The 18,104-nt window shown below is 38.6% G+C and overlaps 1 protein-coding gene across 1 annotated transcript in view; it reads left to right on the forward strand.

The window, feature by feature from the left end:
• AGBL1 (AGBL carboxypeptidase 1) overlaps positions 1-18,104 on the forward strand; it is a 1,177,048-nt gene that overhangs the window by 683,406 nt on the left and 475,538 nt on the right. The window contains 1 exon segment of the mRNA XM_004709893.4: positions 1,023-1,199. Coding sequence (XP_004709950.4) covers positions 1,023-1,199 — 177 coding nt within the window.

The raw sequence follows: 18,104 nt of genomic DNA on the forward strand, positions 1-18,104 counted from the left end.
AAGGACTTTGTTTTGGGTTTAAGCTTACTGTTTCTGCTGGGTCTGAACCTTTGTCAGGGAGGGCCTCCTTCCTGTCAGTATGAGAATGGTAAGAAATTGGATATGATAAAAATACCACTGCTCTCCAGTCTATTTTAACTCATAGGGACCCTGATAAGACAGAGTAGGACTGTCGTGTATGGTTTACCAGGCTGTAACTCTATCAGACTGACAAATTTAAAGAGTGCCTCATCTATGTCCCTTGAAGTGGTTGGAGTACAACCAACCTTCAGGTTACCAGCCACATGCTTTTACTACTGTGCCTCTACCACTCTTTAAATGGATAGTAGGTTGTCAGAGATAAAGCCTTTCAACAGAAAACCCAAGTGAGATACTTGAACCTAGAGAGAATGGGATTTGGGGAATTTTATCATTACTAAATCTCAGATCTCTGGCTCAAATACCTACACTAAAAACTGTATTTTACTAATTATGTACTTGTACACAACAAATCATCAATATTTAAAGAATTATCCATAGTACCTTGTGGCCTTCTGAGATAAATGGTTATTTCCTAGCCTGAGCCTAAAGGGTAAGAAACATTGGAATAGGGTAGAATCAGTCTATGAATCTCTGTTCCTGTGAAATCTATGACTTCTCATGTGGCTCCACACTGGTTCACATAGCATGAGGCCAACAACTGTGTGTAATCAGCGGATGTCCATAGCACTGCAGAAGGTAGAGTGGAAAGAGTACGGTCCTTGGAGTTGGACAGGCCACATTGTGAATACCATTCCTGTCTTATTATCATTGTGTGAACTTAAGTGATTTTCACTCCCTGAAATTTTTTTTGACTCAGTTTCCGCTTCTGGAAAATGAAAAAACCAATGATATCCATTACTTAGGACTGATACAAGATTTAACAGAAGATGTAGATATATACATGGTCATAGATATAGAATATGTTTTTAAGAAGCTGTTTTATGATGCATATCAATAATCACTCACAACTCCTCATAGTTTGTTTTCTTTTTTTATTGTAGACTCTCCCCAAACTCCTTGATAAACTAGCACCAGCGTTTACAATGGGCAGCTGCAGTTTCCTTGTGGAAAAATCCAGAGCCTCCACAGCCAGGATTGTGGTGTGGCGAGAGATGGGAGTGTCCAAAAGCTATACCATGGAGAGCAGTTATTGCGGCTGTAACCAAGGGCCTTATCAGGTATGTGAGGCAATGGGTCATGCGTGCTTTCTGTCCAGCAGTACTAAATGCTAATGAAAGGCCTATGAGAAGACCTGGCCTTCCTATTCTATCACAAAGGGAAGAAAGCCTCCCCAAAGCACCTATCATTGCATCCTCTGCTTGAAGAAGAACTTCTCCAATAAGTACCTTCACCTGCAGCATATGCAATTTTAGTCCCCAAATCAAAGTTTCCATGCCTTCTGATCTGGTTCTTCTATCAATTGCCCATGCACTTCAGATTTTGTAGAACTTCTTCCTCCCTGCCATACTAGGATGCATCTTTCCTGTTGCAACAAGTGGACCAGGCCGGTACGTATCACCAAGGGTGCCAGTCAATTAATATTGTGTTTCTCTGTCTTCGATGCTGATCCAGATGAGCAGTTTTCAGTATTACCCTCCTGTCACCAAAGCACAGTGAAGAATTTGTTGTGTGTCCACATGCATGCAATGGGAAAGGGGGGCGGGGAGGCTCCAGGAGGAGCAGGTCTGAGATTCACATTCTAGTATTGGAGGAAAGGACTCGGCTACGAATCAAGTTCTCTCTGCAGTCACATCAACTGCGTAGGCGGCTGGATTGTAAGGAGAGCAAGTTTTCCTAGTTCCTCTTCCCCGCCTCCACTAGAAGAGCATAAATCAGTGACCCAGTGACAGTGTCAGTGTGCTGGAATCTTCCAGCATTTTTAGGCAAACTGATATACTATAACTACTTGGTGATGTCTATTCAAGATGAGGAACAGCTAGACCTCACCAATAGTAAAGCTCATTGTGTTGGCTTGGATACTCTCCTGGAAAAGCCAGAAAATGCTTGGCACCTGTGTACGATCTGAAACTTATAGAATCTGTCAGTTACCAAAAGGACGCTCGAGAGTGACAGGTGGTGAACATTATCTAATCTCCCCCTTGACCAAATCGTTCTTTGATACAGAGCTCCTGAACCCCCCATCTTGACCTGTTTATTCTGTCTAATAGCCAGTTGGTTCCTGAGAACAGGTGCTTGAAATAATTGTTACTGGATTTATCAGCTATTGGGGTGGATTTGTCTTTGTTTACCCATATTGCTATAACTATAAAACAGGAAGAATCCAATCATTAAATGGAGAGGAAATAAGACATCAAGGGATTGTTTCTTTACACTTACCAGCAGTGCTATGAGCGATTTACCTCTATGAACCCCTGCGTTTCATATTTCAAATTCTCCCTACAACACAAGGTTTTCTGAAGGGTAAAAGGGAATGTGTATCCCAATCCACTTGGGGACTAGATCATCTAGAATTTGTTCACTCTTCATATTCAAAACCCATCAGATCAGCAGTGTAAGTCTCAAATATTGTGATTCTATGGTTTTATGACTATCAATGTATACTTCTCTCTCTACCTGTATGTCTCTGGGTGGAAAGGGTCTAGGCAAGTGTTTGAAAGTCAATTCAATTCCACTTTTCTCAGAATTATTAGATTGGCAACTTTATTTGGTTTTGCTTCTCCAAGCACCTACAGCTTTTAACCTCATAAGTATCAATACCATTCAGGCTAACAGCTTTTAACCTCATACGTATCCATACAATTCATGATAAATTATCTGGAAACTTGTAAGTCCTTGAGAGCTGTTAGAAAACCTAATGACTCCATTTCAGGCCCTGACTAACTCTGCATCTTACATGTGACCGTCACAGTGACTGTTGGAAATGACTAAGCGTGGAAGAAGGTTGCCCAATGTGGTGGCTGTCTGGTATCGCTCAGCATTTGCACTGGGAAACTTTCCACATGGCCTTAGCAGGGAATCTCTATGGGGGGGGGGGGGGGAAGAAGGACGAACTGGCTAAAGAAAGACTTAACAGTGCCAGACCAGAGTTTTGCTTTTATAATCCCAACCTTTATATGAAACACCTTACCAAATGGATTGGTTTTTCCCTTTCCTTTATTTTTCTCTCCTTACAAACACTGTTGTGTTACTGAACAGAATTGCAGACAATGAGCAAGGGGATGGTGAGTAATTTTACATATGGGAAGGTCCATCTCAGGAGAAGGAAGCCAGTTTGAAGTTGGTGTTTTGGTGATTTCGTTTGAGCTATATAATGAAGCCTATGAGCTAGAAAGTAATACGGAAATTTCCATCCTGAACATATTGCAAATGATTTTTGTACAATTAGAAGCCAAGTCTCACTTGGGTCCTGAGGTTATTATTCTAAGGTCATCTTTCCATTTTTTGTTTAGTATGAACATTTATCCTAAAGATGGAGGATAGTTAAAGACACCCATGAGGCGCATTCTTCCCGTCCTTCATAAGAATATAAATATTTTTACAGTTTCTCTGGTTAACGCATCTTTAAAGTAGTTCCAGTCATTTTTCCCCAAGCACGCTAAGTACTTGATTTGTTAGTATTGAAATGAATTAAAATTTTGTACAGTGACATTTATATTGGAACTGTATTGAAAAGTGTAAGCTATTACCTTCAAATAATTATTATTAATCTGATATTTTCTCTTCTATGCCCCAGTCTATACTGGACTAATAATAATAAAAATCTTGATTTTGTTTCTTTGGGATAGTCGCTACCATTAGGTCATTAACTTAGATCCATAATTTTTACTTAATATACAAGTCCCACCCACTGAGAGGTTTACTTTACTTATTAGTAACTGGCCCAAAGCTATAGAGGCTATTGAATGGAAAAGCCAAAAATGAATGATACATCCTTCTGGGAGTCTTTTTCGAAGCGGCATCCATTCTGTGCAGACATCTGTGTGCTTCACACTCAGTGTTTGTGACCTAAGGTCAAATACATTGTGTGCTTAAACTTAAGAAGCCATGTGGCTGGGACCCATGAGTTTCTGGTAGTTTAGGAGAATAATGCACACACACCTCTCCCAATAGACTGTTGACATGCTACTGACAGCACTAGGACATATGGGACTGAAAAGGGGTCTTACTCAGAGGAAGGACAAGAGACTGGTGATGGGTGACTCCACTGAAGTTTAAAGAAAAGATTCACTCAATGTCTAAATTCCCAACTTACAAACTGCCTCCCTTGTAGTGTAGACTCTTCCTGCAATTCATCATCCTCCATAACCATCTAACATTTTTGTATATAACTCAAGCCTATTCAAGTGACAGGACTGTCTATATCATTTAAGGTATATTTCTAATGTGTAAACAGAATCCAAGTCCTTATCGCGATATGGAAGATCTTTTACAATTTTCTTATGTTTTTTTAATCCAGTACCTAGTATAGCATACAAATTAGAAAGTCTCCTTAGAGTTGATTATGATTTATAGAGTCACCATTTGTATCAGAGCAGAGTTGTGCTTCCTAGGACTTCTCCCAGTTATATAGATATATATAGATATCTATCTATCTATCTATCTATCTATATATATAAAGACACACACACACACACATACATACATATATACACATTTTATAAAGTAGGTCACTGACTAGACCTTTCTTTCAAGGAACCTCTGGGCAAACTCAAACCTCCAGATCTTCTGCTAGCAGCCAAGCACATTGATCACTTATACTACACAGAGACTCCAGTATAGTGTGTGTTTAAAAATAATTGATGACTTAATCAATGAACAAAACGGGCAAACAATTGAGTGAATGATATCTATCTGTCCATATATAACTAGATAAAGGGAAGCGAAGATCATGGTCTTGATGTAATTACCGAATATTTTTAAAAGGTCAGGAGAGGAAGAAAAGAGCTATTGCTATAGGTAAAAATAGAACATGTATGTGGGCAGGAGGGGAATTCCTAAAAGTAATGGGCATTTCTTACATAGGCATTACAATATAGACATTATATAGGCAACATAGACATTATAGGCAATATATATACTGGCACTATATATATTATAGGCAATATATAGGCATTGTAGGCAAGATATATAGGCATTATAGGATATATACATATATAGGTATTATACAGGCATTACAATATTACCTAAAAGTTATAGGTAAAAATAGAACATGTATGTGGGCAGGAGGGAAATGCCTAAAAGTACATCAGACATCTCAAACCTGTCACTGTATATATTATTTAAGAGCATCCAATGGGTATTTTCTCAGAATAATGCCAGTGAAATCCAGGTGTGGAAGCTCACCTGGTCACATTCTAATACCAGAAAACAGCTAGAGAGTTACTTCCGATCCCTCTCAGGGATCCAGATCCTCAGTTCCCCAGCTGCTTCCAGGAGTCCGCAGGCACAGGTGATGCCTTCAGCTAAAGGACGTAGCTTGGCCCTGAATCCTGCCACTTGCAACAGTCACTCTGTATCCCAAGGCTGGTCCATCTGAGGGTGTCAAATCCTAGATTCCTAGCCCTGTTAGATCAACTTCAAAAGGGCGAAGCCCCAGCTCAAAAGCCCCGTATGTGTTCAGAAGAGACCTCGGCTGCAGCTGTATGGCATTTCAGCTACCCTTTCTGTCCAATTCTGCTTTCCCCATCACCCTCATGTTGTGGTTCTTGGGAACACTCCTCCCAAATTCTTCTGCATGCAAATGGCAGCATTTCACAGGCTGCTTCCTAGGGAAATTGACTTCGAACATTTTCCCAAAGGACTTGGATCAGGAAACATAATGTTGGACTTAACACTATCGAAGATGATTTGAAAGGAGTAGATATAAGAAATTAAATTCTCTGAACTCAGCATGAAGGACTCTCAGTGACCCCTTCACGACTCACTTCTTCCCTTCACAGGTTAGGGAGCAAAGGCCCCAGAGAGAACGAGAGGCTTTTCAACTCACAGTAGTATTTCTTGTACTGCATGTCTATTGTTGCTGTGGACAGAAAGGAGGACAATAAAGGACAGGATGCATACACGTAAGGACCAAGAAAGGTTGTTCATTTCTGTTCAGGTTTTGCTCTGCTTTGAAGCCCCCAATAGGTCATTCACACCCTTATTGCTTTGTTCTCTTCGTTATCACAGCGAGGTTTTGTTTTCTCACGACCAGGATAATTAGAAATTTTACCTTTTCTTGAAACGTCTTGGAAGAGAATTATGAAAGTCATGCTACTTATTATGAAAACTGATGAGCTCTTCTCGGGTATTACACAATGTTCTCAAAGTTGTGATAGATAGATAATAGATAATATGGCACTCACAGTATGCTACCTTCTTTAATAAGGACAATTGAATAAGAATATGTGCTTTTGAACTATGGCCTTAGTGAGGAATTTTTCATATACCAGGAACTTCAAGAAGAATGAACAAATCTGTCTTGGAAGTACAGCTGGTATGTTCCTTAGATGCATGACTATAAACATTGTTCATGTCATCAGGAAGGAATACTACCGAGAGAAGGATGGCGTGTATGGTAAAGTAGAGGAACTGTGGAAAAGAGGAAGACCCTCAGTGTGATGGATGGACACAGTTGCTTCAACAGTGTGCACAATTATAACGACTAGGAGGATAGCCTTGGAATTGACCTTGAGTTAGAAAACCAAAGTAGAAGAACATAGCATTTCTCCAGCTTAAAGAAGAAATGGATTAGGTAAATCAGGTTCCAGTTTCCCAGCAGCTGATTGCTAAAAGACCCAAGGCAAGATATCCCAGGCATGAAAGGCAAGATAGTTGTGAACTTAGTTTTTGTTATTGCTCTCTAACACCAGATCCCTTTCAGTAAAGGGCATCATTCATGACTTTTGCCACAGAGATTCAATTTTTCCACCTCCCTCTACACATTTTCTTTTTTTCATTGGAGGAAGATTTCATTGATGCTTTTATTCTCCTACAAAAGTTGTGTTTAAACCTGTCTGATATCCAATGAGGAGATAACAATGCTTTTCTCTTCCTTCCTTCCTTCCTTTCTTTGTTTTTGCTAGTTCCAGGAATACTCCTATGTCTGATTTTCTTAAATTCATATATTTGAACAATCTTCTTTATGTAGTCTTTAATATATGTATATAAGTAGTCTCATGCATATATCAGCCCTGGTGTTCTAGGAGTTATGTGTTCCGCTGTGATCTAGCCATTTGATACCACCAGCTGTTTCAAGGGAGGAAGATGGGACTTTTTACCCCCAAAGAGAGTTACAGTCCCTCAACCCACAGGGACAGTTCTACCTGTCCCATGTGATCACTGTGAATTGGCATCAACTCGATGACAGTGAATTTGACATGTGTGTGTATGTATATGTGTATCTATATATATGATATTTTTGAAATCTGTGTCCTTTTTCTGGAGAGAATGTCTATAATTTTGAAGATATTCTTAGAGAGTGGACACTCCTTGGATTATGAGCCCATTCGTTTATTGAATACAAGATTTCTCAAGGTCTCTTACTAACTTCTTTGTTCTTGTTTTTAAATCTGTTCCAAAAGTATATATTTTTTGACTTTGTGAAATCAAATGAACTCTGTAAATCATTGACTAAGTCTACCTATTTATCAATTAGAACAAAACCACTGAGGTATTGCATTGAATATAATGGGCTAACCACAGCCTAAATGTCTTGTGATCACCTACCATATGAGTCACTTCCGGCTGGTTCCCACAGTTGACTGCACAGACCTTGTATAAATCGGCAATATCAGGATCACCTAGGATTTGTTATTCATGCAGAATCCCTGGGCTCATCCCACTGAATCAGAATCTGCATTTTAATAAGGTCTCCAGGTGATCCACGTGCACAAATTTAGAACCACCCTCGCCATCAGGAATCCCATGAGCATGTGTATGGCACAAGTCTAGGCAGTATTCCATTCTGTTGTGCATTGGGTCACCATGAGCCTGTCAGCTCACAATGGTTATTAATCAGGGAGGCAAGGTTGCTTGTAGTAAATTAGAAGCAAGAAAAGAAAGTTGAGGGGCTCTAACTTTTCTATTGTGAGGAGAATATTGTTTTCAAAATACTGTAAGCCAGGAGGAGATAATGTATATAAATGCAATCTAGGAATTGAAAGAAATCTCCAGTATGAGAGACTTAGTTGATCTGTGACAAGGTTTTAATTCTACTTCAGTTATTCTTCACTGCCAGATTCTCTGACTACCTTACCCTGTCTTAGGAAAGACAAGAGAGACAATTTGCCAAATGCCTGTTTTGTATTTGGAATGCCACTCCACTCCTTGATAGATACAAATATGAAGTCTTGATGCTACTAAATCATTTTAGCATCAACCGATGCTGAATCATTCCTGTCAATTCGCTCTCCTCTTACTGTGATTCTTCCATTTATTAATTCACTGCAGGCTTAATGATTAGTGATGTATTGTTCCTATTCTGTAGCTCTCAAAGGCACAGGAGCCCCGGGGCATAACGGACTATTCACTGGGTTGCTAACCTGAAGGTCTGATGTTTGAACAGACCAGCTGCTCCTTGGGATAAAGATAAGAATTTCTCTTTGGTAAAGATTGAGAATCTCAAAAATTCTACAGAAATTCTTTGCGCTGTGAGGTCACTATGAGTCATTATTAGCCAATGGCTGTGGTGGTCATGAGTCACAATTATGATAGAATATTAAAAGGAATTAAGTAAAAATCAAGAAACAGCAATACTTATAAAGCTTTTTCCTGGAGTTACTGATGCACTGGGGGTTGTGACTTTTAAATGTCCATTGTAGATTTTTTTTTTCAAACATAAGGGATCAATCTGGCCCGTGGGCTAACCCAATGAAGCTGTAATAATCTCTGATCCTTCAAAAATAAGTAGACTTCAAACAACAAAGAAGAAATGATGTCTTATCTCTGCAAAGTAGGCTCTTCCTAGGTGATCAATGTAAATGCAATAAGCCAGATACCCTTAAGGAACAGCCACATAAAACTCAAGAAAGTCTTGATTTAACTCGAGTTTTATTTAGCTGCAAGGTTTAATGCAGAAAACAACAGCAACAACAAAAACCTAGTCATACCTGGAATGATATTCTTGGGTCCTTACTGCAACATTGAGATCGTTAGAGTAGGATCTCTGGCCTCCTAGGCCAAGAAAGAAAGAGTTCAGGTTAAGAAGGGTTATATATGAGGTATTTTCCATCTAAAATTCATTCTAGAATTTTTTCTTTGAAATTGAAGGACCCTGAGCTGTTGAAAACCATACTCAACTCTAAGTGGCAAATGTTTGCTCCAGTCCTCCAGCGAATGTTTCAATATTAGCAGCCATTTCCTCACTAAGTTATAATGTGTTTGTTTGTTTGTTTGTTTACTAATAAATGAAGAAAACAATTATTTAGGTCTTCAGTAAGGTTTAACTGACATGAATCCTCGGACCCCCTGTCCTATAGCATCTCCAATTGTCGGTTTGATTTCTAGAGTTTTATGGGCTAATTTTCTGAAATGGATCATTAAGCTCCTCTTCCTAAGCTCTCACACTCTGGAAATGCCAAATGAACCAAGCATGATAGTTAGCATCATAGCAACATACCAGTCTGCATAGACAGATGGGAGATGGCTGTCCATATAGTTCATTGTTTGGGGATTGAACCAAGGTTGTCTTCACAGAAAATGAGGATTATACCATTAAATGATCAACATCTCATTCTAGTGGAGCTTTCTCAGGGATTTGTATTCCTAATCGCAAGACGTAATTCTATTTATATACCTATGTTTTCTGAATATAAGTGAAAAGGGAATTAGAGTATTTTGAAATCTGTTGTGAGAAGCTGAGCCTTAGATTTTTAAAAAAATACAGATTTCATCAATTAGTCAGTATATATTTATTGAATAGCTATTTTTTTCTAAAGTAAACTTTGTGACTGGGGATATATTAAGACAAATTTAAAGCATCAGCCAATGATGAATACATGGCCATTTCATATTCATTCTTAATTCATTTCTTTCTTTTTTTTTGGTTTTTAAATCATTTTATTGGGGGCTTATACAATTCTTTTTTTTTTTAATTTAATCATTTTCTTAGGGGCTCATACAATTTACCATTCCATGGACATTTCTTGAAATCCAAACAATATGTAAGATGTCCAGAATATTATGGACAGTAGAATTGACAGCTTCCTGATTTCCTAGGATTTATAGTCAAGTGAAATAGAAGATACTTAAGTGAGCAATAATAGCAATGAGCGATACAGGAAGAGCTGAGTGCTAGCAGACAACACAGAAGAGGAAAATGATGGTTCTACTTTTAGTGGGTAAAATTGATGTTGCCCATTGGTCAAATTGGGAACGGCATCTTATTTGGATAAAACATAATATAAATGTTGGAAAGAAGAGCCAGATCTAGATGTTTTTGTTTTTCTTGATTCTTGCTTATATTTTACTTCATTATTTCTAAGACTCACGAGCATGTAATTTCATACTAGGCATGTGCTTCATTCTCCATCCATGTACAATGGAGTACTTAGACCTATTCTTCTACTTCTTATTCAAGTATGCCCTCTGATATATGTTCTAGATACTTCTATGGAGTTGATTGGGGCCACAATTTCTTATCACCACCCAATTGGACAGTTTTTCATTCTATGGTACAGTGCAAATTACCAGGATGCAAGAAACTATGACATCATCCAGCAGGATCACCTTTGATGAGCAGTTTTCAATGAATTTTTAAAACGAAGATAGCCTAAGAAGAAAGGCACAGTAATCTATTTCTGAAAGCTAGCTAAGTCAACCCAGGGATCATGGCAGAATATGGTCCAGCATAAGGTTGGAAGATGAGCCCCTTAGTTTTGTAGGCTCTCAAAGCACCCTGTTTCCCACAAAGTAAGACAGTGTCTTATATTAATTTTTGCTCCAAAAGATGTGCTTGGTCTTATTTTCAGGGGGATGCCTTATATTTCAGCGAGAGGCAAAACTGTAAGTAGGTCTTATTTTCTGGGAATGTCTTACTTATTAAACTGGAGCATGCCAATGACCAGGAAGGTGAGACAGCATCAGGAAATGTCTAGTTCTGTTGTTCCCAGGGTCTACATGAGCTGGAGTCAATGCAACTCAACCAAGAGCAACACCCTTCTGATGCCAAACATGGAACTGGAAAGTTCAAAATGTGTCATATTACCATACTTTTTAGACTAACAAAGAGTAATGCAATTTAAATAGGGGCATTACTAATTACATACTACCTGTTAGTAACATTGTTTGCACTGTAGCAACTTGAGTGTACTGTGATGCTGTTATACCACCAGCATTTCAAATACTACCCATGGTATGTAGGTTTCAGCAGAGCTTCTACATTAATATAGACTAGGAAGAAGAACCTAGAGACCTATTTTTTTTTAAAGGAAAAACCTTATGTACACCATCAAAGCATCATGGGATTTAGTGCTGGGAGATGAGCTCCTCAGGTTGGAAGTCACTCAGAAAGTAAGAGGAGAGCTGCCTTCTCCAAGGATTTTAATGGCACAGGTGCTGTAAAGCTCTTGATACATTAATTTCGTGATATAGCAAATGCAAAAACGTAAGAAACAGCTGCAAACATTCACTAGTAATTAGGGAAAATATTTTAAGTGTGGAAAATTGGAAGTCATACACACACAAAAAGCTTAAAAATGTATATCCTAGGCATTAGTGAGCTGACATGAACATGATATGAGCTGACATGTTGAATCAGAAAAACATATGGTGTATTGTGTTGTCGTGTAGATGACAAAATTAAGAGATATAGCATCACATTATTATTATTAAAAAAAAACACATTTCAAGTTGGCCAAAGATGTAAACATTTGAGGCTTTAACCAGCTTCTTCAGTGTGAAACTAATCATATATGCAATCAGGATGCATTGATAATTACTAGCAATTGGATATGAAATTTGTAAGCAAAGAAGATGCATCAGTAGTTGCATAAGACCTTGGTAATAGAAATTACACTAGATATTGCATGGTAGAATTCTGTAAGAAAAATTACTTGTTCATTACTTGTAACTTTTTCAACAGCTGTACACATGAACCTCAGTGGATTAAATTTAGTTGACTTCTCCATGGGGGGAAAGAAAAAACAAAACACATGATGAAAAGGCAGGGTAAAATCAATAAGAAAAATGGTTAGTGGTCAAATGTGGAAAAGACTATACAATGCTGAGGCTGAAAAAATTAAAATACAGAGGTACAATACAATATCATATATATCTCACTTGCATTTAGAGACCATTATAAGGCTAGATTTGACTGAATGATAATGATCAAAAATTACATGAGTTGTGAGATGACATCAAAGACATCATACATAAAGAAAGCAAAGAATCATAAAAATGGAAATTTTAAAAAATGGATGACAGGGGAGACTCAAAGTTACACTTGAGTGTAGAGCAGCTAAAGAAAAAGGAAGAAATGATAAAGTAAAAGAGCTGAGCAGAAAATGTCATACGGTAGTGTGATGGTTAGGTTTTTTTGTGTCAACATGGCAGCGGTAGGAAAATATGGGTGGGACTTATTCTGTCAATCAGGTTCAGCTTGATGACCTCCTTTGGAAGTGCAACTAAGATAAATGGCTCTCTGGAGGCTGCTCCCCCCCACCCCCACCTCTCTTTCTGCCTTCACCTTCTGACTTGCTGACCCTGATGGCTACCAGAGCCCTGTAGATGCATCCATTGCCATTTGGATACACAAGACTTTGCACACACCAGCCTGTGATGTTCCTGCATTCTGTATCATTGCATGTGACTTTGTGAGTCTGAAGAGTGACGTATGGGTTAGTATTGGACTTATGCACTTGAGTTGGACTGGGCTGGGATGTTCTCTTGATATACAATTACTTCTTGATATAAAGCTCTTTCTTACACATGTCTGAGTATCACTGGATTTGTTTCTGTAGCCAATTTGACTTAATACAAGTGGCAATAGAAGACAGAATAAAAGTATTATAATGAAAAGTGCAAAAACCGGGAGTTAGAACACATAAAGGGAAGTCAAAACATTTTGCATTTCTCAATCTGAAAGAATGAGGGGAAAAAAAATCAAGCCTCAAATTTTGATCCTAAAATATCTATGGCAACATGTTGCATAACAAAAGAAGCATCAAGAGAAGACAAAATTATAGAATCTCCACGTACAACATTTTAATGACTTTGAAGGTCAGAGTATAGTGCCACATTTTATTATAATGTCAAGAGAAAGCTCCTGACTATTTGTTACTAGGAGAATGGATCAATCTGTTCATATGACATTTCTTACTTTGTTGCCTATAGCTGTATATTTTACCTACATAAGTAAATGAATAAATAAACTAAACAATAAACAAGAAAAAAAAATGTAGAATATCTTTGCCATAAAGAATTGGTCAATGTTCAACACTTTCAGGAGATTGAACTCATGATATCACGGAAGTCTAAGCTATACCGATGGTATCGTAGAATCCCATCTAAGCTGGTCCAATTCCATCTAAGCTGCAGTGAAAGCACTGGTGAAAAGCTCGGACCCAGAAATGGACAGAACACCAGTTGAAATATTTGAACAAATTGATGCAACAAATGAAGCACTCACTCATCTATGCCAAGAAATTTGGAAGTCAGCTACCTGGACAACTAACTGAAAGAGATTCATATTTGTAGCCATTCCCAATACAGATGCTCCAATGGGATGTAGAAATTATTGAATAACATAATCAAGATCATAAATAATTATAATTTTACTGAAGTCAATTTAGAACTCACTGAAAGTATACACTGATGGCACTGCCAGAATTCAAGCCTGATTCAGAAGAGAATTTGATGCCCCGCTCACAGCAACACGACAGGTCTTGATCTGTTGGGTAGGGGGTTGAGCCTGGAAGAACGGATCCAGGAAGTTTGCCCTGGCACCAGTCCCCATGCTTAGGGTAAACAGAGCTCAATCGAATGGGAGATGGAACTGTGTGGAGCAACACATCATGGGTTGCAGCTCAGGGTGGACCTGCACTTGCATTGATTCCTTGTAGCAATAATATCCAGAGCGATGTGTCATTGGAAAAATTGGCGATGTTTCAAGGCAATCACCTTAAACCCCAGGGGGATGATTGACAATGATTGACTTTTCTGTTTCAATGGGGTTTTTGTTTGCCTGCCTCTAGTTTGCTTGTTTTTGTTGTTTTGTTTGTCGCTTGTTTTCTACTAGATAGTTTGTTGCTTTTGAGGTAGTTGGTCTTATGGGGTTTTGAATTTGTCATAATAACAGCCACCAAAATAAACTGAAGTCAAGCATATCCTAGGACAAGCAGATGGCTTATGGGCCCTCGCTGTACTCTAGCCCCAATCCAAGAACAGTTGGTTCTGATTACATGGCCCTGCTCAATACTCACCTTCAGGATACGATCATTGAAGACAAGGGTGCTACAGCAAAATGTGGTGAAGAAAACAGATGGTGCCCAGCTATCAATCAGAATAGTGTCTGGGATCTTAAAGGCTTGTATTCAAACAAGCAGAGATCTAACTGAGGAATCAACCAAGTGCACACGGAGGAAGCACACCAGCTTGTGTGATCCAAAGACAACAATGACAACATTCAAATATGACAAAGGGAAAAGTATCCGAGCCTAAACTGTGAACACGCAATTTATTAGAAGGCTCTGGAGGACAGTGGGAGCCCGAAACCCATCTGCAGAGTACCTAGTCTGATTAAGCTGTTGGCAGATCACCACGAGATTCTTCAAGGTGTGAGTACTATTTGCTTGTTCCGTGACAAAAATGTCTTCCTTATTCTCTTAATTATTCATGAGGGTCTTGTCTTTTTTACCCACAACTTGTATTTTTATCTCTATATTATTATTATTATTCTATCCTTACCACTTGGAGGGAGAAAACAACGCATCAGTGAGGGGGGAGACCACTCTCTAGAACGGATGATGACTACACAACTCAATTTAAAAGTGATTTAAGGAGGGCTAAGAAAATGTCCTAAAACTGATGGTGCTGATGATTGTACAACTCCTCTTATCATGATTGAACTATTGTGAGATAGGTGGATTAAATGCCACTAAAACTGTTTAAAATAAAGAGGAATTGAGATAAGGTACAGACAATTTGGAAACTTTTGCTCCAGCTACTGCATTATAAGTCAACTCTGACATATGTAGAATGTCTACATTCAAAAAGTATCCATTGCATTTTATTGTATTTTTATAATATGGCAATGCTTTGAACATTCAATAATAAAGTTGAACATAAGCATGTGGACATCTATACATGATGACATCAGTAACTTATACAGTGTAACACTGTTTATAACATATTGCTAATGATAATAACAGTCCTAAATGTGGTTCATTGTAACTCAAACACATCATAAATTCTATATCCCCGCTAATGTCAAATGTATGCGGCTGTTATTAGAGAATGACAGATAATCTCATAAACCAAAATAAAAATAATAAAACCACTGCCATGGAATCAGCTTGAACTTATAATAATGCTATACAGTGTTTCTGAGGCTGAAAAAAAATTTTAAATGGGGCCATTCATGGAAAGTGACTGGTTAGCCAACAAGCATGGATCTTTGAGGGGCCCACATAGTGTTGGGAGTATATGTAGCAATGCAAACCATGGACATCTAAAAGCTGATGCCATCAGGGGACTCTCAGGCTTTATACACTTCTCAAGATGATCTTAATTTTCAATTATAAAAGATATAGACAAAATCAGGAATATCATTAAAAATAATTGTTAGCCCTGAATTCTCCATTTCTAGACATTTAATTCCATAAATGCGCAATGATACATGTGCAAGGACATTATTTCTGGTTAATGTTATAAAAGTGGAAACAACCTTAAGGCTCATTAGAGTAGATTGGTGACAAATTAACAGAACATTGGCTGACTCAGACAAAAGGAAGAAAATAATTACCATGAATATCGACCTCAGCATTTACAGTCAGTTCGTCTATTTTTTTTTTTTACTCTAACATTTGGCAAGTGAGTTTTCTTGTTAGCATGTTGTGCTGTCATCAGAAAAGTGGGAACTATGATTGTATCTATCTTGTGTGTATGTAAAGCACTTATGCATGACATCCTCATACTAGTAAATTTACTAGTAAATCCCTATACCACTGTCTTAGGGAACTGGTGCTGCTACAACAGTAAGACTTAAGAGATGGCTTTAAAAAGATCATTTTCTCACAATTTGGAGGCTATACAACTGAATCCAGTAGATGGCCTCTAGGGGAAAGCCTTCTCTCTTTGTCAGTTCTTCAAGAAGGTTCTTTTCCCCTTCAGCATCTGTGAGGCTGACATTCCGGGGAGATGTGCACATGTCTTGGCATACTTCTCCCCTGGATCTAAGATGTCCTGAGGGCAAGGATCATGGGTCCATATGGCTCACTCCGTGCCTAGCTCTTCTAGCTTGCCTGTAGTAAAGTCCCTCTCTTCTCTCTCCTTTTATCTCTTATAAGAGAAAATGCAGTGCAGGCATCTCCCAGGTAAATTTTCCTTATATTGGATCAGGTGTGGGACCCAGATAGAAGTCCCAATCCCCTCACCATTTTTTTGGTTAACCACATGAGATCCCCTAATGAGGGATGATTGAATGTTTACATCACTTCAAAACCACTATGGATCATGGCTCACAAAGTTATCATCTATTAGTGTGGGGACCATCCCCATCAACTGTGTGTATCGTAACAAATTATGGATAGCCTGGAGAAGAATGAGAATTCCAGAACACTTAATTGTGCTCTTGCAGAACCTAATGATAATGGATCAAGAGGCAGTTGTGCCAAAGAACAAAGTAATACTGTATGGTACAAAATCAGGAAAGGTGTGTGTCAGGGTTGTGTCCTCTTACCATGCATATTAAATCTGTATTCTGTGCAAATAATCAAAGAAATTGGCTTATATGAAGAAGAATGGGGCATCAGAATTGAAGGAAGGCTTATTAAAAACCTGGGATATGCAAATTATTCCACCTTGCTTGCTGAAAATAAGGAGAAATTGAAGCACTTATTGATGAAGATCTAGAATTGCAGTCTTCAGTAGATATTACAACTCAATGTAAAGAAAGCACATACTCTTACAAATGGACTAATAGGTAACCTTATGATAAATGGAGAAAAGATAGAAGTTGTCCAGGATTTAGTCTTGCTTGCATCCAAAATCAATGGAAGCAACAGTCAAGAAAGCAAGAGACACATGGCATTGGATAAATCTGCTACACCAGACTTTTAAGTATTGAAAAGCAAGGATGCTACTTTGAAGACTAAGGTGTGCTTGACCCAAGTCATAGTATTTTCTATCACCTCAGATGCATGTGGAAGTTGAACATTGAATAAGGAAACCCAAAAAAGAATGGATGCATCTGAATGATGGTGCTGGAAAAGAATACTGAAAGTACCATGGACTGCCAAAAGACCCGACAGATCTGCCTTGCCAGAATTACAGACACTACACCTTAGAGGCAAGGGTGTTGAGACTGTGCCAGGTACTTCGTACATGTTATCAGAAGAGACCAGTCCCCGGAGAAAAACATCCTGCTGGGTAAAGTAGAGATGCCACCCATAAAAAGAAAGTTCTGGATAAGAGGGACTGATTCAGAGGCTGCCCCAGTGGGCTCCAACATAAGAACGCATGTGAGGCTACTGTTGGACTGGGAGGCATTTCATTCGCTTGTAGAGAGGGTCACGATGAGTCAGAACTCACAAGGCATAATTACAATAACATCACCATCACAGTAACTATCGACTTGCTTCGATGGTTTTACCTAGCCTCCCAAACTTCAGACCATCAAGGTCATGCTGAGTCATAGCAAACTTCCTGTAGGATTTTGAGACTGTAACTGTTTATGGGAGTAAGAAGACACAGCCTTTCACCCAAATACCTAGCCTAGTCTTGAGAAATGTGAGCTAGAGAAATTGAAGTGGCATTCAAATGCTTTCAAACCATTGATGGGCTTCAAATTTAAATTGCATTCTTTTATCATTTTTGTTGCTACCTTATGTCTAGGCTATCTAGTGCTTTTATTACAATATCCCAGGTGGGTGGCTTCAAGAAACATGTATTTATGCTGGCACTGCCCGGGAGGCGGGAAGCCCAAA

The sequence above is a fragment of the Echinops telfairi genome, unplaced genomic scaffold (assembly GCF_000313985.2).
Source record: "Echinops telfairi isolate 266 unplaced genomic scaffold, ASM31398v2 ScPeMD7_7409;HRSCAF=8447, whole genome shotgun sequence".
Lineage (NCBI taxonomy): Eukaryota > Metazoa > Chordata > Mammalia > Afrosoricida > Tenrecidae > Echinops > Echinops telfairi.